Raw genomic sequence first — 23,556 nt, forward strand, 5'->3', positions numbered from 1 at the left:
TACCACAGGCTACTACAGCTCAACCAAACAAGTTCATGGTTACTTCTTCAACGCGAGTGTGCAGTTACCATTGCTGGCAAATACATCTAAATATACAAAATGTACACATTTATACACCAAATTCTTATGTATGTGTCTGTTTGCTTAGAATGGTGTGAGATTTGCAGATCGTAATGGTAAACAAATAATAAGTGAGTTACACAAAAGCTAATGTTTGAATAATGTGTCTGGAAAACGTTTGTCCTGTCTGTGGCTTCTGCAGACATGTAGCTACAATAGAAATTAATTATAAATGTTGACCATTCTTTCAAATATCCCTCAGACCCTCACATTAAAGGTAAAGACCAGTAATGGTCATGCGATTGCATTGTGAAAGAAACGTTGTGGAATCGATCAGAAAAGGTTGATCATCTAGCATCTAGCATCTGCAAGGTTCTGGAATCATCAAAATGATAAGAAATTTGGCCCATTCTTCGTAAAGTTACAAGCACTATACACAGAAAGATGTATATGGGACTACCCTATCTCTCTCACCAGACCATGAGAGAGATAAGTTTACCAAATATATGAATTAGTAGGCGGTTTCCCGGCAAATTTTTTATCATCATGTATTAGTCAAAACATATTCTTTCACATGATTGGTAATGAGAGCTTCCATTTCATTTTTTGAAATTGGGGCGTTGCCAATACTGGTCTTTACCTTTAAGTTTCAAGGATATATCGAATTCTCTTAAAAATCGAATATTAAATCGAATATCGGGGGGGGGGGGTGGCATAGTGAGCGCTTTTTTATACTCCCCCCACCCCCTTTGAGCAAAAAAAGAGGTAATTTTCTGGTCACCACCATTTTCTTTCACACACAATTTACATAGAACAGTAGGCATAACATTTGCAAATTTGTTTTTATTTTTTACCCTTTCAAGGAATGTGTATTTGTGACATCTTAAAGCTGTTCATTTTAGACAAGTCTTATGAATTAGTTTGGACTAATGAAGAGCACACCAATGAAGATTGGTTGACAATATGAACTTACACTGGACATCAGATAAATCAATCTAAAAAATACAATTGAATGAATAATCGCTCATCTATTGTACTGAGTTCAAATCAAATAAAAATAAAAGGTACTAAAACTTGACCTGTCTGTAAAAGGTCCCAGCATTTCATGAAAACAAAATGTTAAATTTCCCTGATTCAATTTCCAAATTTCAGGATATTTATTTCTATTTATGTATGAAAACCAGTCACCTAGTGGATAAACTAGCTGTTTGAATGCAAGACAACATTAAAGAGACCAAGTAATTTCTTCTTCGGTCAATAAAATTCCCAGATTGGTCCATGATCCGAGTTATATTTCTCAAGTTTCCCTGACCATTTTTTCTGATCCCCAGGATAGCTAGAACCATGTGTAACACAAACCGTAATTTGGTATCATTCCTAGTTATTTTATGGAGAGTATAAATGGCTTCCAAACCGCAAAAGGAAATCTCATCTTACATGTATCTAAAAAGAAAAGTATGAAAATGTATGAAATACAACAACAATTTTCTAAAACAGGGTGTAAATACAATACTGTATCATTCTGAATCATTCATATAATTCGAGAGTACAGATGGCTTGCAAAACATAAAGGAAAATCTCACCTCGGTAAATAGATATAAATGAATAAAATGTTGAAATTCAAACAAATATGATGAAATTATGAACCATTGTTAACACTTATGAAGATAATTAGTTACGGCATTCTGTAAAACAATTGACCAACTGGCGATTTGGGCTTGTGAATATCATGTTGGATCATGATCAAGGTGGAGTTTTCCTTTGAGCTATGGCCATCCCAAAAAAAACACCATCTCAATAAATCTTGGAATCACAACGTACATGGGCACATACTGGTAGTACATCTTTTCATCACCGTGCATCATTATATTTGAATATGTCTTGAGATCAGTGTAGGTAGGTCTAGAGGTGGATGTCATATTCTATTCTCGGCAGCGTTTGCTTTCCAGCTTAAATAGGTGGTCCACACAATATTAACTACATTGACAACCATCACTCTGTGAAAGAGATTAGAGGGAATGAGTGAGAAGAGAAAAAGAGAAAGATGGAACAAAAGAAAGAGGATTTGCGAGACTGAGATAACAGAAGACGGTTTTTTTTGGGTCCAATATTGCACAGCAACTACTTTTCCATATAGCCCTTTTTCAACACTTCTCAAACTTCAAGAATTTTACCCTTAAAAAAACCCTCTTTTTCCCAGACCCAAACCTTAATATAATATATCTTTGAACAAATTATTTTTACCTCTCTTTGCCAAAGCATATATCTTGTTTTTTCTTAATAATGTGTCTATTGTTGGCAATTGTGCAATGCATCAACATTGCGGAACACAGGGCATATTTATTTTTCCTTTCATTTTAATAAGATTATTGAGCTAATAATTTCATACACATAGTTTAGGTGCCAGACTGAGCTAGGCTAAATGCAAGGTTTTCATTTTTATTAAAAGAGATTCAGGAAGTTGTAATACTAAGATCCTTTAAATACCTGTGTAGAAGAGGCACATAGTAGAAATTGACAAGTTGTATTGCCGGCCAGATCTGTAAAGGAGAAAAGAGAGACATAGGTAAGTCATCATGTAAAACAAATGGCCATGTACCCTTCAAAGCAAGTTTTTTTTTTTAAAGTACAAATGATATTACAAAAAGATAAATGTTCTCAAATGGAATTTCAATCGTCCAAGTCTCAAATTGGTCATGTGACTGTAATGTAATATGTGACAAGTCTTTTGTACACGAATGTTATAAACTAATCGAAACATCATTTATTTCTGCTGATCTCCAAATTCACTTTTCATCTGGGCTTGTTATGTCTTTCAATGGAAGACATAATTTATTCAATCAATATTTTCAAATGAGATAGTTAATATTTTGAAAAGAGCGGATAAACAATCCTCATGATTACATCAACTACCAGCCACCATCATCAAAGATTCAACATCAGCCAAGTCTTTCAACACCAAAGTTTTGAGCTAAATGCAGAATGACCACTAAGCGCAGATGTACACAGGCTGGCTAGAGCGTCGATGTAGCTCAACTTCATCTAAAATTAGATGATGTCTATCTGTAACCCGATGTATTTTTATGAGCATCTTTTTATCTGATTTTTGAACTCTGCACCCTAAGTTGTGATGTTTTATGACAGTTTGCGATGCCACGGAAGTATGGACGTGTATACCAATTGGTCCTGTCCAGTACCACCTTAGATGTAGATATAGAATAGATCACGATTACGAATAAGCCAATGTTATGATAGTTGCCATGGCATTGAGTTTTATACCTTTTATCACTGTTTTATGCTTTTGACACCATTCAACGCTTTTGTAGCTGATCTTAAATAAATTAGAATTGAACTGAATTTGATCGATACTTACCATCAGCCCTTTAGCATAGGTACTAGGTACATCCTGGATGAAAGAAACGTTATGAATGGGACAAACTCATCGAACTCTAATCACATATAAAAATGATTCTTCTTCTTTTGAACAAAATGTAAATCTCTATGACTTTCTACTGTTTATTGTTGATACAATAAAAAGTTACTTAAAAAGTATCCATGTATATTGTAATTGTACAATTATAGTTAAAATGCTGCTACAATGATAAATTGATTCTTACAGGAGAGCCCCCCCCCCCCGGGCAATTTTCAAAGAAAGATCAGTTTAAAAAAATAGACACCTGTACAAAAGGTAAATGCTATTTGATTAACTGCGTATCATATTCTATCCCACATATCAATTCACATAAATATCATGATTCATGCTTCTTTTAGACAAATATAATCAATTAGATAATATCAATGACACCCATGCATTTAAATATCCTGATGAACTACTAATGAAGATACTAATCATGAAATTACTGATTGCATCAATGCTTTCGAGGAAGAAATACTCACCCTTCTCACAATGGCAGGGACTTCATCCACTTTCTTCCCTGTTGTCAAGGCAACGATTGAGAAATACGCAACGAGAAAGGTTGGCGCACACACACTCTGTAAAACAAACAATACAAATAGTTTATGAACGAAATGGACAAGACAAGTTTGTCTGAAATTTCCCTTCTTCTATAAGCATTAGACTACTGTATATAATATCAACTCACTTTTAATATACCAAAAATGTCATCTAAGCAATGTATTGACATATTATTTTTTTTAATCTGCTGATAGCTAAAAAGGTGTATACTCTCTCTCTCTCTCTCTCTCAAATGAAACTCATGTCCTTTGGGCTCTGTACAAGTTATAAGTTTTCCATACATTAATACAGATGCTGGATGTTACAAGAATAGATAAGTAGCCCTTTTAAAAGGTTGAATCGCTGAAGAGTTATGTTTTTATTAACAACAATGTGCAAAATAAAGGCATCAACGGTTTTCAAGCGGCGCACATCATTAATGCTCTTCATGCCTAAAAGTAAAATAAAAATGCATGTTGATAACCACGTAGCTAATATTAGACTCAAGACAGAGAAAAGTAGTCTGCAAAGTAATATATGTGTAAAATAGTAAAGATAGATACACACCTTCTGTTTAACTTTCTCGTTCAATAAACTTCTCAAAATATCTATCTATCACATCCCACAAACAACCAAAATATTGAAGAGTCTTGATTGAGTCGAAAATAACAAACAAATAAGAGGTATCAACTTACTTGATCTGTAAGCATCTTCCATAGAGGGGTCAGCTTCCCAGAGCCAGGGTAGATTCTATTGAGGAGCTTGTACCATGCAAATAAAGTTGGACCCTGATAATGGTAAAAATAAAAAAGGTACGCGTATTTAAAATGGTCACAAATCTAGCAGAATATATATTACAAGTCTCTCTTACAAATTAGCGTACATCAAGCTGGAGCGCCAGGAATATCAAGTCTGATATGCAAGAACGCTATACAAGAACCAACTATTATTATCATTATATATAAAATGTTAATAAGTTAGTTCAAAGTGTTAAACTCATGAGGGGGAGTGGGAGTAATGAAAGACATTGACAAAATATCACCTAGTATTACTTACTGCGAAGCACAACCCAAATGCAGTTTGTCTGACAGTCCTTATTTTATCATGATTCTTCCATCCTATCCCCTCTACCGCCTGCTGAGAGATGCAGTCTGACGTGAAGAATAGCACACCTGTAAATCAAGTGTATTAAAAAGAAAACAGTTATATTAGCTATGACAACAAATGAGCAACAGGAAAATAAAACAAATATTCAAGACAATGTATGAACAATGAGGGAAGGGGTACTTTGAAATGCTCCATACTCCCTAGATTGGCCACTTGTATGCATGCATACTTTACTCAGTGGCCAGTATGGAAAGCCATATGGGAAAAAACTAAATATATATTGATCCCCGCAAAATATATGGGGCAGTATCAATGTTTATAAGAAAATAAATATGCGCAATTAAAAGTTATTCGATATTTATAAAAGATATAGGCGTTATCAAAGCATATTCGAGTTGAACAAAGTATGCGTTATCAAATATTTATTAGTTAATATATGCGCTTTTAAATAGCCATCATTCGGTCGACGGACAAGACAGAGTGATTCGTTATAGCAGTAATGAACTTGTCAGGTTACGCCCTCAACCGAAAAGTCGTATACCTCGGGATGCGTTTGAAACTTTACATGAACTTGGAATTGCTCGTAAAAGAGGTTGCCGGGAGGGGAAAAAGATCCGACGACGAATAAAAGTTGTCAAGTCAAAGAGCCAGCCATGACTAGGACAAGAACATTGAGAAACATTAAGGCCCTCCCTACTCAATCACCATCATTACCTTCTATGTATATGCTTAACGCAAGATCATTGAATAATAAGTTCGACGAATTCACGTTTCTCGTTCAAAATTATGACATGGACATTGTTTGCGTGAGTGAGACCTGCATGGTTTCAAGATAGTGTTTTGGAGACCGCGTTCAGCATTCCAAACTACAACTTTGTCAACAACAGCCGAGTTTCTCAACGTGGTGAAGGAGTCGCTATCTATGTGAAATCTACTATGAACCCCACTTAAACCCCACATGGACGTTCCGGAAGAACATGAGGTTGTTTGGATACACATCCGACCAACACGATTACCTAGGAATTCTCTTCAATATTTGTGGCATCAGTTTACTCACCCCAACTAATGCTCATGTAAATTACTTTATTCAGTACCTTACACGGGTTGTTGATCATATTCTTCCGAGACACCCTTCGGCAGGCATCATCATCTCTGGTGATTTTAATCGAGCTGATGCATTTCCCCTCCTTGCTGGACACAACCTGAAGCAGGTTGTAAATCGTCCAACGCGTAACCTTTCTCTGCTGGACTTGGTCATTACTAATATGAAGAGTTTGTATTCTATTATACAAATTGTTGCCCTATTTGGAATGAGCGACCATAATGGAGTCATATGGAGGTCAAAACAGCAATCATCCAGGAGAAATGAAGTCAGACAGAAAACTGTCAGACCGATGCGTCAATCGGATGTGCGTTAATTCGGCAGTTGGATAACACACCGCGATTAGATAAGTGTTTATCAAGGAACGGATGTAGAACGCAAATGTAAGATGTTCTATTTGAACGCGGCAATCAACACTCATCTCCCAACCAAGTCCGTAAAGCTGCATATGATGGATAAGCCTTGGATGACAACTAAGGTCAAAGATTTAATACACCAACGACAAACGGCCTTCCACTCATCAGGCTCCCTGAATTGGCGAAGTCTTCGAAACAAAGTGCAGCAAGCGATCACTTTTGCGAAAAAGACCGCGTCCAACATCTGAAACGCGAAAACCCCGCATCGTGGTACATATATATCAAACTGATTACCTCGAATAGGCAACAAGAAACGTCTATTTCGTTGCCAAATATAAATTGTTCTAACACGTTGGCAATAGCCAATGCCATAAACTCGTACTTCGTAAGCATCGGAAAGGACACCCTATCCCTTGATTTGAACGAGATTCCTGCGTTCAAACCGATTCAGCTGGACACTTTGCCAACCATACAACCCTTGGAAAAGTGGTGGACCGGACGGAATCTCACCACGTTTGATTCGGGTATTCGCATCAAATTCACCAAGTTGTCTTAATGCTACATTGTCTGTATTTGAAGAATGGTGTAAGGACTTGAATATGCGTCTAAACCCATCCACTCATGAGGGTATCATTTGCTCGTCGACAGCTCCCGCCAGTGGAAGTTATGATCGGCGATAATCAAATCCCGGACAAGCAACACGTGAAATTGCTTGGCGTCGTCCTTAGCAGTGATCTTCGGTGAATCAAAAACGTCAACTGCATTACATCAACAGCAGCCAAGAAACTCTATCTGCTACGGACGCTCAAACGTTTCTCCATGCCACTTCATGATTTGATCACATGCAGCTTTTACTTCCTACATAAGACCGGTTCTAGAATACTGTTGTGTAGTATGGCATTCGTCATTATAAACTCAAAACCAGGAATAGAGTCAATCCAAAAACGTGCCCTGCGGACCATTATAGGATTAAGATATGAATCCTACCGTCAGGCTCTCGCAATGTGTAACCTGTCCTCTCTAAGAGACAGAAGAGAAGAGCTAGGTCCGTCTACTGTAACTTTCGTGAGTGGTTACCTGAAAGCCAGTGTTCTCGAAGACAATTGAGACATAAAAACAGGCTACGTGAAATCAAGTGTAGGACAGAACGCTACAAAGTTCTTTACCCTATCTAGTAAGGCTTTTGAACCAGTCATGATGTGGCATCCTCGCTTTTGTTCAACTTTGTTGATAGCATAATATTGCCAAAATTTGTGAACTACATTTATTTTTTCCAAACTTTTATTTCTGTATCAAGATCAAATTAGGTAATTTTTTTAATATTAATTATTTGCAATCTTTTCCTGAACACATCTTCAATTCGCCAAATCTTAATGCATTATATTTTAGGTTAAATCAACTATCTTGGATTGAACAAATATATTATTGCTAAATGTAGAAACTTAATGTAAACATTTCCAATACGCTTTATCTCAATTGGTAATGTGTACTGTCTATTGTATAATTATTATGTTAAATTGCCCCTGGTTGCCCGATATTCTATCTTAACACTATTGGTTTACTCAGGTCTGTAATTACTCCTTTTGAACTTCTCTGCTATATCCGCATGTATTTTAATTTTTTTTTTTTATAAGAGGTTGTTATTATACTTTCTTAATGTTTCTACTATCATCTGCGTTAAAAAAGTGTTATCATAGATACATTTTCATATAACCTTACCAAAGATTTTTAGGTGCGCCATATGTGGCCCGAATTCACAAAGCAAGGTTTGAGCTCAGACCAAGGTTTGACCTCAAACCTCCTTTTGTTTCGCCAAACCTCCTTTTGTTATTTACAAACCAGGTTTGTAAATAACAAAGGGAGGTTTGGCGAAACAAAAGGAGGTTTGAGCTCAAACCTTGGTCTGAGCTCAAACCTTGCTTTGTGAATTCGGGCCACAATGTTTACAATGTACTTTTTGTTCATCTAATTAATACTATTCGTAGTGTTGCAATGCATACTTTTTAATAATTGTTGGCAAGATCCCCCTTTCTCTCTTCCACCTTCTTTACCTCTTGTCACTCTCTCTCTCCTTTCCCCTCTCTCTATTTTTTCTCTTTCTCCATCTCTTTATCTTTCCCTTTTCTCTTCCTCACTTTCGTATTTTATTTAGGTACATATTCCCCTGTTCCCCATGTTCGTATTGTTGCTTTTATTTTACATTTGGTACAAAATTAAGGATAAACACGTATACGTATACTTATAATTATGTAAATGATGCTGTTTTAAATTGTACTCTTGTTTTTAAAATGCAAATTATACATATGTGTAATTCTGAACTGGAATGAATGATTCAATAAATACCATACCATACCATACCAAAATAGGTGTGGCAAAAACAAGTGTATTATTATATATATATATATATATATATATATATATATATATATATAAGGATTTCAAGTGGTACAATAAATCAGCGTATTCAATATCTTGAATTGTATTTCTCAGTCATCCGGGATCTTCAACTATTGATATCGATATCATACGAAAACAAAGCCATATTTACCGAGGTAAGTCGAAGTTTGTTTTTTAACTTGTCAGAATATTATAGATAATAATAATAATAATATTGTATGGCTTTGTTTTCGTGTGATACAGGAATACATTGCTCTCGCTAAGACAATAATTATTAGACTCGTCTTTGACTCGTCCAATATTGTCATAGCTCGAGCAATATATTCTTGTTTCACATTCAAAGCCATCCAATATTATATAAATATTCATGTACAGCTGTATATGCTTTACCAGTACATTGGTTGGTTGCACATCCCATGACACATTTGTGAATTTGGGCCGACATTCGCCCGAATTCACAAAAAGAGGTTTGTTGACAAACCTACGTTTCGATGCGTTTCAGACCAAGGTTCAGACAAACATTGGTTTGAAACGCGTCAAAACATTTGTATACAAACCTCCTTTGTGAATTCGGGCCATTGGATGTGGAATGTACTTCCCAAAATAATTGCAAATCCCAATACAATAGGGTTTATAAAGAAGAAGTATGTGCGGTACCCTAATAATGTTACAGGTGTCACTATAGAAATGGGTGACAATTCAATAATAGGCCAGACTTCAAGCCATACAATGATATCTACAAATGTAAAGTTCTTCTATAAAGGTCAAGTCACTACAGTAAATTAACTCCCCTCTAGATATGTTGTGGAATGAAAAGTAGCAACAAATCCATGAGGAAATATATATGTTGACTTTAAAATACGAAAATATGGTAATACTGTAGAAACTAGTAGGTTATTAAAGTATGCTTCACCTGATTTCAAAAAAGCATGTGTGGCACTCTAATGTTACAGGTGTCACCATAGAAATGGGTGACAATTTCATAAAAGGCCAGACTTCAAGCCACAGAAAAAAGTCAAGACAATAATATTTACGAAAAGTTCTTCCAAGGTCAAGTCAAGGTCAAGTCACTTCGACTCTGTCTCTCTGTCATTAACATACAACCACACTCACATCACGAGTCTTGGCTGTCTGTCGCTTTCAAAGTGATTGTTCATTCCTTTATATGCCCCCCCATGAAAAATGAATAAATTCCTCGCAAATAAAAGATGGTGACCACAATTTGTTTTTTGTTGTTGCTCAAGGCGGGGGGGGGGGGGGGGGGATGGGGATGTTGAGTAAAAAACAAAATTAGTGCTTACTACCCCGCGCCGCTAAATATTTTCTCACGAATTGGGCTACCCCCCCCCCCCCTCTCGCCGCCAGCTGGATCCACCCCCGATTGCAGCCACTGTCTCGTCGAGGTACCTTTGTGGAGATTAAAAGAGCAATATTTGAGGTATTAAGGATTGCTGTACTCATATGGTTGTTATTCTGTTGTCATTGCAATGACAATGTTCTGTTGTTTCTTTTGTATTTGGTATTTTGTAATTGCTACAAAAGCACATTATGCATCAACATGTAATTATCGACGCGTGATCATGCCAGGAGCACCTCTAGAAAGAGTTCCAAAATGGAGCTGTACAAGGGAGCTTGTATTTGTAGGCTGACTGATGTTCCATAATATGAAGCAAAATTTTGCAGGTAATTCTGGCTCTGCGGTCTAGAATTTGAATTTAAAGTTAGAAGAAAAAAAAAATCAATTAATAAATACTGGTGTAATTTTTCGATCTGTCAACCACTTTAGTATTATTATGTCAATTTGATTGCAAAATAAATAAAGTAGAAGAATAAAATGTATTACAAAAAAAATAGAAATTATAAAAGATAACAAATTATTCATTTGTTTGCTTTGGAGAAAGAAATCCTTCCATAATCATTTGTGCATGTTTTATACGGCATAATTTATTGATAAGACTGTACTTACCTATGTTTTTCCTTTGTTAATGATTGCTGTAGGGGCATGGTCCGGTAATGATAGGCACATTATAATGATAAGATCAATTATGTTAACCGATAATACTTAACTTATCAACTTGAAGAGATAGACAAAGTCCAGATGCCATAAATTAGAAGTACATATATATCCGCATCTCTTTATTTAGCAACCTCAGATTTAAAACAGAGATATGCCATGCAGAGAGCAAATAAATTTCTCACAAAAATAATTGTTACTGTATCTCATGTCTTCAATAGAACATAAGTACATTTTCATCAGTGATTCTAATTGTAATTTAAATTTATTTGGTCCCACATATTGAAGATGTTAGAAATTCGTCGATGGACTATGGAGTCTAATCCTGATCTCGGATATCCTGCTCTTGATCCAAATACTGTTGTACACAGAAAACATGAAAAATCCCCTCTTGTGAATAGAAGGGAAAGAGATACCTTGAACTAGTAAAAAAAATAGAGCAGCTTACATCATACATATGCCCATTAAGGTTAGTTCAATCATATCTTTATACATTAATTGCTCCCCTATCTTTTGTATCACATTTATAAGTCTGGCCGATCTAGTACTTTATCTATCATTTAGACCTGTTATGGTTGACTTCCCCCTTTCATGGAATTGTCAGTGTGTGATCGTACATAGAAAATGTAACAAAATCCAGTACCTTAACACATTAATCATATATGAAAATCAAGATTACGCACTCAAAAAACTAATTATCAATTATGTAGGTCCACAAATAAAACAACAAATTTACCTTTGTTCTAATGCTGGTGTTCAAATTTTGCTATGAAGATCACGTCACAAGGCTGCTTATGCTACGTTTACACTATGTTCCCGGCGGCCACGGCAACCCCGTTTGCCCGAAACGTAGAGCGCCGTGGGATTGAGGCCAATTTAATCTCTGGATTCAAATTTTGTTAGGTCTTACCAGGTTTTCTCACGGTCTACCACGGTTTCCGTGACGGCCCGGGTCGTGGGGGAAGGGGATGCTGAGTCCCGGAGGCTCCAAGGCGCACTACGGTTCGGCCCGCGTTCTACCACGGATGCCAGAACGTATGTTCCCTCCCGGCCCGTCACGTTCTGATGGGGTCCCTCACGTTTCTCACGTTCTGATCAAGTTTTGACACGTTTTTCACGTTCTGTCAAGGCTTTCGACAGATCAAACGTGGACGACGGGCAGCTTTGGAGCACGATTGAGGCTTTCGAGAGTCGAGCCAACGACTTAGAGCAATATAGTCGGCGGAACTCTGTTCGGGTGTTTGGGGTGCCGGAGACATCTAAGGAGAGTACCGATGACTTGGTACTTAAGGTGGTATCAGAGCATCTCAGCTGTCCTATGACCAAGGCCAACATCGACAGGTCACACCGTTCAGGGAAGCCCCGCACCGACGACAAGCCCCGCCCAATTTTAGTGAAGCTGTCCTCGCACAGAATGAAGGCAGAGTTGATGAAGGAGCGTCGCAAGCTGAAGGGGTCAGGTATCTCCATCCAGGAGGACTTAACTTCACTTAACCACAAAATTCTGATGAAATTGGCGACCCATCCAAAGGTGGAAGCGGCTTGGTCGATTGATGGAAGAGTCATGGCTGCCCTCAAGACCAACGAAGAGGGGGTTCAAGTCAAAAAACTTTTCTCATCTTTGCAGCAAGCTGCGACTTTGTAACTCTTTATTTTTCTTTTTACTTCCAAGTGCCTCTCCTAGAGGTTTGCATTTTTACCCGTGCGTTATCTTTACACCTTTTGTTTTCCCTCTTACATTTATATATATATATATATATATATATATATATATATATTCTCTCTGTTTATTACGTCTTGTTTTCTTTATACATCTTTCTTTTTCCCTTTTTATGCCTTATTTCTCTTTCACTTTTTACTATGTGCACTTGCACTTTTTTTTATCAATATACTCTGTACATCTCTATATATTTTTATGTTCATGTCGTTCTGAGTGTGTCTGTGTGTGTGTTCTTGTATGTGAATGAATGTGATGGCTATCCGCAAACTGCTTTGTTTTATCTCTCTGTTTTGGTATTTGATATTTTTTATGACCGCTTCAGATCTGTTGTTTTTATATACTGTTTACATCTAATCTTTCCTCATGGATGATGATTTTGAAGATATTAATGATGCTGTTGTTAATGAGTGTAGCTATATCAACTGCAGCGATTTCCAGTTTAATGGCGATAAAAAACTTTCTCTGATGCATATTAACTCCAGAAGTCTTTTTAAAAACTTTGATGATCTGGTAGTATTACTATCCTGTATAGAACATAATTTCTCTGTTATTGGTATTTCAGAAACCTGGTTCAAACCATCTACAGATGTAGCTATGTTTGATATTCCAGGATATTCATTTGTTCAAGTCTGTCGATCAAATAAGAAAGGTGGTGGAGTAGCATGTTATGTCCGAGACGGGCTTGATTACAAGATACGTAATGATCTATCTATGGCTAATGCTTATTATGAATGTGTATTTTTAGAAATTAGTATTGCAAACAAAAAGTCGATTGTCGGATGCATTTATAGAGCACCTGGTAATGACATTAGATCATTTATTGATGGCTTTGATCATGAAATGCAAATACTGAGTAAAGAAAGGAATGACATTTATATTATGGGTGACTTTAATATCAATTTGTTAAATGTTGATGTAGATGAAAAGGTAAAAGATTTTGTTGACTTTATGTTTTCGTTTGGGTTGCTTTCCCTAATCACTAAACCGACTCGTATCACGTCATCTTCAGCAACCTTAATCGATAATATATTTACAAACTGTGTTCAAGACCATTTCTATTCTGGAATATTCTGTTCTGATTTCTCTGATCACATGCCAATTTGTAGCATTAACAAAGGCAATGCAGTCACTACAGGAAAGGTACACAATAAATTATTTAGACGTGTGATTACTGATGAAAGAATGAATAATCTCCAACGCGATCTTCTTCAAGTTGATTGGTCTAGTTTATATAGCTTGTTTGATGCAAATGTTTCTTATGACTATTTTAGTGATATTTTTTCCAACTTATATAATTTACATTTCCCTTTAGTTGAATTGAGTGTGAAGAAGAAATGCAGGAAACCATGGATTACTCCAAGTCTTCTGAAATCTATTAATCAGAAACATAAGCTTTATCATACATATATTAAGAACCAAAATGAGATTAATCGGAAAAGTTATGTTGACTATAAAAACTTGTTGACAAACCTTGTTCGTCAAAGTAAGAAGGATTATTATGATAATGTTTTTCGAACTACTCAGAATGATATTAGAAAGACTTGGTCTCATATTAATGGTTTGCTTGGGAGGGGGAAGAAGACGCCACTTCCAAATGATATGTATTATAATGATTTACTGTTAAAATCAGACTTACAAAAAGCAAAATATTTTAATGAATATTTCATTGATTTGCCCTCTAAAATAAACAAGGAAATTCCTCCTGTCCAAACATCATACAAACAATTTTTGTCAGTGCAGATTCACTCCTCGTCCTTGTACTTTAGACCAACGTCTGTTCATGAAATTTCTAACTTTGTTTTAACTCTAAAACCATCCAAGGCATGCGGTTCTGACGACATTTCCCCAAAAGTCATTAAAACTTGTATTCAATGCATTGTTGAACCCTTGTGTGATATTTTTAATAAGTCCTTGTTTCAGGGTATTGTCCCAAACAAATTGAAAATAGCTAAAGTAATCCCTGTATTCAAGAAGAATGATCGTAAGAACATTGAGAATTATAGACCAATTGCTTTGTTACCCATATTTTCAAAAATTCTAGAGAAAATAGTGTATAAAAGGTTGGATGACTTCCTTCGACTTCATGATATTCTGATCCCACAACAATTTGGCTTTCGAAAGAATTGCTCTACAAGTATGGGTGTCTTGAATTTGGTAAACACTATTATAAATGCAATTGATGCTGGGAAGTTTTGTCTTGGTGTGTTTTTGGATTTATCGAAAGCATTCGACACTATTGCTCATGATATATTATTAAGCAAGCTTGAGCATTATGGCATTCGTGGGATAGCTTTGAAATGGTTTAAAAATTACTTACATAATCGATTACAGTATGTAGTGGTTAATGGAGTTAAATCACAATCTAGGAAGGTAAAATATGGCGTACCCCAAGGCTCAGTCCTGGGCCCCTTATTGTTCTTGATTTATATTAATGATATTATAAACTCATCTCAGTTGTTTACTTATTCACTTTTTGCTGATGATACTTGCTTGCTCTCTCTCCACAAAGACATGCATAATCTGATTTTGTCTGCAAATAATGAAGTTCACAATATATTTAAGTGGTTTTGTTGCAACAAACTTTTGTTAAATGCTAGTAAGACTCAATATGTTGTTTTTAGATCAAGGGGCAAAAGAATCCCAGATAATATTGACCCCCTGACAATAGGTGGTCATCTGATCAACCGGAGTCAAAATGTAAGGTTTCTTGGAGTTACAGTTGATGATCATTTAACTTGGAAAGATCACCTCAGCAATGTTTGTACCAAGGTCTCGAGGAGTGTTGGTGTGATTTTTAAGTTACGCTTTTTTTTACCAGAGCAAACTTTAGTAACTCTTTATAATGCTATCATTATGCCTCACTTAACTTATTGTAATGTTGCATGGGGAAATACGTATAGGAGCCATATAAACAAGTTAATAGTCCTTCAGAAGAAAGCTATCAGGCTCATTACAAATTCAAATTACAGAAGTCCAAGTAATCCTTTATTTGTGCAACTTCAGATGTTGCCTCTTGATGAATTAGTCTCCATGAATTGTTTGATATTCATGTACAAATCTCAATCTGCTCAAAATAATTCATTTTTAAAAGATGCGTTTATTGTTAATTCGACTGTCCATTCGTACAACACACGTCAGAGAAATCTTATCCATCAGCCGTTTGCGAGAACACAAACTGCTTCGAACTCTTTTGTAATTAATTGTATCAAAGAATGGAATAAGTTGCCACAAAACATCAGATCCAGTCCAACACTACCTATGTTTAAACATACATGTCGAGAATATCTTTTTGAGAGATTACAAAATATGTTAAAGTAAATCCTGGAAAGCCATGTGTGTATGTGTGTATGTGGGTGTGTCTGTGTGTGTGTGCGTGGGTGTGTATGAACGGTGGTCACTCCACGGGGTATTTTGAAATAGAAAGGGGAGTAAGGCAAGGGGATCCATTATCGCCATATTTGTTTTTGGTTGCCATCGAAATTTTGGCGCATGCAGTAAGGAGGGACAACGGTATTAAAGGGATTACATTTGGAAAATCTGAAATTAGGCAAGTGTTATATGCAGATGATATGACAATATTTTTGAAGGATATTGATTCGGTTAGAAGGTTGCAATATATTTTTGAATCATTTGAAAAAAATTAGTGGTCTTAAAGTGAATAAAACAAAGACACATTTTATGTGGATGGGCGAGGATGAGAACAAACCTGATGGGCCTTTATTTGGAAATTTGGTTAAGGAAATACATATTTTAGGGGTTAGTTATTCATTAGATCGAAGTTTAAAAGATGATTTGAATTATAAAGAAATTCTAAGTAAAATAAAAAAATTGCTTGTATGGTGGAAACAAAGAGATTTAACTATTATGGGTAAAATACATTTGCTAAAAACTTATGCGCTTTCAAAATTAAATTATATTTCATCTCTCGTTATTGTCCCTCATTGGGTATATAAAGAAGTTGCAAAAATTTCATTTGAATTCATATGGAGGGGGAAAGATAGAATTAAACGGGCAATAATGTATCAGGATTATGACTTTGGAGGATTAAGAATGATTAATTTTGAAATGTCCGTTAAAATACAGCGCATAATGTGGATAAAACGTCTTTTATATGGAGAGAAAAGTTTGGGATGGAAATTGTTTTTTGATCATTGCTTACAGTTTGTGGGTGGTAGATTTATTTTTTTATGTGATTATGATTTAAACAAGATTAAACTCGTTTTAGATATTCCACCATACTATATGGAAATGTTGCAAGCATGGCAAGAGACAAGTAATTTAAGATATTTGGAGGGTTATATTAATCCAATTATTTTTAATAATCAGAATATATGTATAAATGGAAAAAGTATATTTGATAGATACTTGTTTGAAAGAGGGATTGTTCAACTGAATCATTTGGTTGAGAAAGGTCATGTTAAGCCTGTTAAATATTTTATGAACCTCGGTATGAAAGGTAATAATTTGCTTATGATTATTGATATTTATGATGCGATACCCAGGTTATGGAAGGATGATTCAGGGTTAATAGAATTCCTCGAGGTTGATTTGATAAGCTTTAATACTTATTTCCATATTTCTAGTAAAAAAATACAGTTTGTTGATGTGGGTTCAAGAACAATCTATGATTATTTCATCAAAGCACTGCAGCGAACGTATGATTTGCAGGTAAGGGATGGGCAAAATGATTATGATTTTATAGATAAAGAATTAAAAGAAATATTTGTGAGACCAAGAATTACTATACTCATTAGAAAACAACGTGAATTTCAATTTAAATTATTGCATGGAGCCATATACACTAATGAGCATCTTCATAGATTTGGTTTTGTTGGTGATAATTTATGTTCGTTTTGTAAGCAGGAAATAGAAACATACAAACATTTATTTTTATCTTGTGGGAGCGTTCAAAGGTTATGGCAGGCTTTAATACAACTTTTTGAGTTAGATGAAATTAAAGATTTAGAATGGCGAGATATATTTGTTGGGTTGGTAGGTAGTTCATATAGAATAAAAATGTGTAATACTATCATTTTCATGGTGAAGTATGTTACATTTATGTCAAGATCGGGGGGGCGAGTACTAACTTTAGAAAAGATGAAAAAAAGCATTTTTAAGTATAGGGATGAGGAAAAGAAAATAGCAATTAAAATGGGAAAGCTAGGATCACATTTTTTAAAGTGGGAGCAGCTTAAGATTCATTAAGATTTGCTTTCTTCTCCACCGTGAGCTTGTTAAAAGCGTAACTCGATTTTGCGGCCTGGATAACTTATTTAGTATATTTTTCTTAAGTTGAGAATGTTGGCAGACATCCACTGAGTGAGTACTGTGTGTGTGTGTGTGGGGGGGGGGGTGGGTGGGTGGGTGGGTGAGTATGTGTGTGAGTGGGTGAGTATGTTTGTGTGATAGAGGGTGAGTATGTCTGTGTGATGTAGGGGGCAGGGAGGGGGCAGGATTGTTTCAGTAAAATTATCTCCAGATTTGTTTTTTTTTTGTAATATATAAGTAAATAACATTTACAATTGACATATTATGTTTAGGTACTTATACGTTTACTTTGTTGTTAAGTTATATTATACTGCAAATAAGTTTGTGTTTAATTATGTTTATGTAAAAGCATCAATATTGAACACGTTTATTTTATTCAATTGTATGTCATGGTTTGTATTACACATCTGGAGAAATAAAACAAAATTGTTTAAAAAAAAAAAAAAGTGTATGTGTATGTGTGTTATCTTTTTTTCTGTTCCCATATTTACTCATTAGTTATCATTGTAAATATGTTTTTGTCATCGGTTATTCTAAATACTGTTATTTTGTTTTTGTTTATGTACCTTTTAAGGGGCCCCTTATCACAAGCTCTGCTTCTCCGGGGTCCCAAACCTATCATGTTTTTTTATTTCTTTTGTGTCAATTGATTGTAAAATGTTGTGTTTGATTGGTTTGAATAAACTTGAACTTGAACTTGAACTTGATTGTGCCCACGGTATAAAAAAAAAGGCCTCCCAAGCAATAGCAATCATTGTTTCCTCTACTACTGGTGGTTGTGGTGGTGCAGGACGGAGGGCCTTCGAACGTCTTGGCTTAAGTTCAGTGGCATAGCTTGACCTTCTTTCTTCGTATTGCAGATGCAGTAATGTGTCGTCGATTGCTCAGACTCGAATGAAGCTCCTGCCGCGCCTGTCTTTTATATACTACCTCCCGACCGCGTGCGCCGTGTCAGAACGCAACGCGCCGCGCCCGTAAACCGTCAGACGCCGGGATGCACCGTGATTAAACGCGACAAAACGTCTACCATACATCCTGGTCTGCCTTGAGAACCTTGGCAAACCGTGGCAAAACGTGGCAAAATGGGACAAAATGCGCAGCAACCGTGAAGCAACCGTGAAAAAACGTGCACTAAACGTGACAGAACGTGACAAAACTTGAAAAGACCGTAAGATGCCGGGGAATATGCAGGCCTCCCGTCCCACTACGGACAACCTCCAAGTTTTGTTACGGCCTATTACAGACTGTCAGGTGTTGTTACGTTCACCCCGTTTTACTACGGCCTACTAGGTTTCTCATCCGCACCGTGACTGCCGTGGCAAAGTTATTGACAGTTTAAAAATCTGCGCGGTATCCACGGCAATCACGGCCTGTCACGTTTGCCCATACGGTCCCCTGCGTTGTGTCACGTCAATCCCGTTTCGTCCAAGGTGGCCTGAAACGTGGTTGTCGTGGCCGCCGGGAACATACTGTAAATGTAGCATTAGCACAGTAGGCTCTAGCTGTACACCTAGACATTGCGCTCGATTATTCTATCTTTTCACTATGTTCCCTGCGGCCCCGGCAGCCCCGTTTGCCCGAAACGTAGTGCAGCGTGAGATTTTGGCAAATTTTATCTCTGTATTCAAGTTTCGTTAGGTTTTGCCAAGTTTTCTCACGGTTTATCACGGTTTCCGTGACGGCCAGTGGGATGGAAAGGGAATGCTGGCCCGAGGGCTCCAAGGCAGTACGGTTCAACCTGCGGTCTCCCACTGATGCCAGTACGTTCCCTTCCGGCCCGTCACGTTTTTCACGTTCTGATCAAGGTCTGACACATGTTTCACGTTCTGTCAAGGCTTTCTACGGATAAAACGTGGACACCGGGCAGCTTTGAAGCACGTTTGTGCCCACGGTATAACAAAGGTCTCCCAAGCAAATGCAATCATTGTATCCTGAGAACAGCGTGTCGTGCCAGACCGTACTAGAACGCAACATGCCGACCCCGTAAATCGTCACATTACAGACCGCCTCCAAGTTTTGTTACGGCCTATTACGTACTGTCACGTTTTGTTGCGTTTACCCCGTTTTACTACGGCCTACTAGGTTTTTCATCCGCACCATGACTGCCGTGACAATTTAGTTTACAGTTTAAAAATCTGCTCCGGTATCCACGGCAATCAAGCCTGTCACGTTTGCCCATTCCGTCCCCCCGCGTTGTCTCACGTCCATCCATGGTACGTACAAATTGTCCGATATAATTTTTGTGTCGAACATAATTTTTTTTCTTGCTCGTCCTTTTGTTGTCATATAATTGTTTCAACTATAATTTCGCATAAATTAATAAAGCATGTATTTTTAAAAACATCAAATATATTTTGATAACGCAAATATCTCCGTAAACATCCAATATCTCTTAATAGCAAACAAATATTATTTTCTAAACCTCGCATATGTTTAAAAACGTGCATATTTGTATCTATAAACAGAATATTTTAATAACGCATATATTTTTTCTTCACCATTGAATATATTTTGATAACGGATTTATTTTATTTTAAACATCGAATATGCTTTGATTATGCATGTATATTTCTTTATAAGTATTGAATATATTTTGATAATGACCCATATACTTTGCATGCATCGAATGTCTTTAGTCCCCTCCCCCTATGGCTTTTCATAGACCAGCACCGCATTTTCAAAAACATTTCTCACTTGCCTCACAAAAAAAAGACCCCGAGCAGGTGGTAAAAAAATGATACTTGTTCTATGACAGAAAGTAAATAAGACTGCTCTTTAAGTGTCATTTCATGGGCATGGGTCACGGTAGCGTATATAGGTGACAAAGTCCATTCAGCAGTGCCTTGGAATTATGAAACGCACCCCCCCCCCCAAAAAAAGGAGTACAATAGCAATACCCAAGAGACAATTTAAGCAAATATTTAAATCTACACAAAATGACGAACTGATTTACCTGCTGTTACTGCTTGTGTACGAAAGGGATACTTATTAAGCAGTCCTAGATATGCTCTCCATATTGAAGCCATTCCACTTTGATGGACGGTGATGCATTAACAGAACTCTTGGCTACTAACTCCCAAAGAAGATCTAAGACTAAGAGACAGAAAGAGAATGTTAAAGGTAAAGACCAGTATTGGAAACGCCCCAATTTCATAAAATGAAACGGAAGCTCTTATTACCAATCATGTGAAAGAATATGCTTTGACTCATACATGATGATAACAATTTTGCCGGGAAACCGCTTATTGATATATTTGGTAAATTAGTTTATCTACATGGTCTGTGAGAGATAAACGCACGTGTCGAGCATGTGTGCGTATAGTCCCATATACATCTTTCTGTATACAGTGCTTGTAACTTTACGAAGACTGGCCATATTTCTTATCATTTTGATGATTCCAGAACCTTGCTGTACACACCAATACTTATATGCTAGATGATCAACCTTTTCTGATCGATTCCACAACGTTTCTTTCACAATGTAATCGCATGACCATAACTGGTCTTTACCTTTAAAAGGAAATCCAACCCAACTATTCAATTAAATCTGACTAAATATTATAAAAAAAAGTACCAGCATATATAAAATGACTAAAATTTAAATTTTTCGAAAATGTATCTCAGGATCGAGGGTCGTTTCTCTTTGGAGGACCCATAAATAATATGCTATCTATAATATATTTTGAGCAGTGGCCCAAGGGAGAAGAAACTAACAGAAAAACATAATTTAATGATATTTTTGTACACGACAAATAGGAGAATTATCCGCGTCCTGCGTCACAATCCACTGACCAAACTACCAATTTGAGATTTGCATAGAATCTAATTTAATAGTGATCTCATATTCAAACATTCGTAACTTCCATATTATTGGTCCGATTCGTTTTAAGCTTATTTCTGTTGTTTTCCTGCTTTCATAAAAATCAACTTATTACAAGGGTTTCCACAGCAACTTCAACATGTTCAGTCACTCATAGCAGCATTACAATACTTTGTGTGTAATACAACAAAATGAAGACTCCTTCCATTTATTCTTGAAAGGACAATTAAACACCACTGTACAAGACTCATCAGAATTCACTCAACGTCAGCATTTAGGTGACAACTCATCAACACCTAAATAGAAGTAAAATAAAATCAATTCAACTGATAAATTATAAAAAATTATTTGAATATTAAAATCAGAAATCTATCACCAATCTTGGCGAGGAGCCTCTTCGTTTTCATTGTGTGCAACAACAACAAAATTTGGAAAGTTTCGAAAACCTGGTACCCCAATGGAAAGGGTATCAAACAATTATTTGAAGACAAATGTTCTTCGAAATTGAGTAGTGAAATTGAGTACTTATGAAAATAGTAACACAAGATCACCAAAGAAATTAATAAACTTATACCGACAAGGGTCGGGAAATTTTCATTTTGTAAAAAAATGTCATCATATTGCAGTTGTGTAAGTAGAAAGTGATAACTATTTGAATGATATATCGCGTTCCGATTCATGAAATTATCTTACCTTAGATGGATCACTCCTTTGAATAGACCAGATGTAACTCTCTTACGTAAATCAAAGACTCGTTTATAATTGTTAAAACTTTATGTGGCGATTTCTGCAGTTAAGGCAAATACGCCAATTTGACATTGAATTTGTCTTGAAAGCGATGTCACTGGAATACTTTTAATGACTAATTTTCTAGAAGGAAAAGAAATTGGTAGCAATTTGTGTAGAATTCAAATAATCATGAATCGAATATCAGTTTTTCCTAATTGTTCACATTCCTATTTTTTTCTTTAATGTCCTTTCCCCACTTATTTAATTTGAAATGACAAGGATAACGTATATGCCTAACCACTGAAGAAGACCTCTACGATCGATGAACAGGCATAGTCCTATAGTATCGGTGGATTAAACTAACATAAAGTAATGTAAGTAAAGTGAACTTTGGTCACACATTAGCGCCTACCGACAGATCCACAGTAGCGGTATATCGACGTAAACATATGATAATTCATGACTGTTCTATTCGACGGCGGAAGCAAGAGAACACAACACACACACAATATCCTCTCAATGCAATTGAAAACAGTACTCTAAGTGTCATATTCATTTACTAAACATTCTACTTTAGAGACATATATTTGTTGTTCGACAATATACTCACTAAAGAATAACTTACTACTTTGTAGTCGAACTCAACCTCGTACCGGTACGTACACGTCTGGCAATTAAGTTTTAGACTTTAGATCTTAATATAGCGTGCGATGTGTACGGTATCCTTGAAAGGCTTATATTCATACAGGGAAAAAATGTATTAATAAAAATATGAGGACAATTAGAAAAAATGGTTAACAAATATTCCCATACAAATCAGGAATTTAATGCAATTTCACTTTGTTTTCAACCTCTGTACAGGACTTTTGAAATTTGAATTAAATCATTTTCTTTTGAAATTGACCCAACAACAATCATTTCTATGTACAGAACTAACTAGCAAATATCACATTTTATGGAACCCCCTCCTCCAACAAGAAACCAATTGTACTTGGCCTAATTTTGATTCTGACATCAGCTTGATCGAT

General features: G+C 36.2%; 1 protein-coding gene across 2 annotated transcripts; it reads right to left on the reverse strand.

Moving 5' to 3' along the window:
* Positions 1 to 883: 883 nt before the first annotated feature.
* LOC100893960 (protein Mpv17) lies at positions 884 to 23,212 on the reverse strand. 2 transcript variants are annotated; one of them, XM_003723238.3, is made up of 8 exons: positions 23,154 to 23,212; positions 20,933 to 21,072; positions 5,072 to 5,187; positions 4,711 to 4,803; positions 3,958 to 4,053; positions 3,434 to 3,466; positions 2,548 to 2,600; positions 884 to 2,057 (listed from the first exon to the last, which is right to left on the reverse strand). In XM_003723238.3, exons 2-8 carry the CDS (start codon positions 21,003 to 21,005, stop codon positions 1,976 to 1,978), a joined length of 546 nt encoding a protein of 181 aa, XP_003723286.1. In that variant the 5' UTR covers positions 21,006 to 21,072; positions 23,154 to 23,212; the 3' UTR covers positions 884 to 1,975. The 2 variants fall into 2 exon arrangements, with proteins under 2 accessions (XP_003723286.1, XP_011683574.1); XM_011685272.2 differs by having other exon boundaries at positions 23,139 to 23,200.
* Positions 23,213 to 23,556: the final 344 nt, after the last annotated feature.

The sequence above is a fragment of the Strongylocentrotus purpuratus genome, unplaced genomic scaffold (assembly GCF_000002235.5).
Source record: "Strongylocentrotus purpuratus isolate Spur 01 unplaced genomic scaffold, Spur_5.0 spur5_scaffold_7, whole genome shotgun sequence".
NCBI classification, from domain to species: Eukaryota; Metazoa; Echinodermata; class Echinoidea; order Camarodonta; family Strongylocentrotidae; genus Strongylocentrotus; species Strongylocentrotus purpuratus.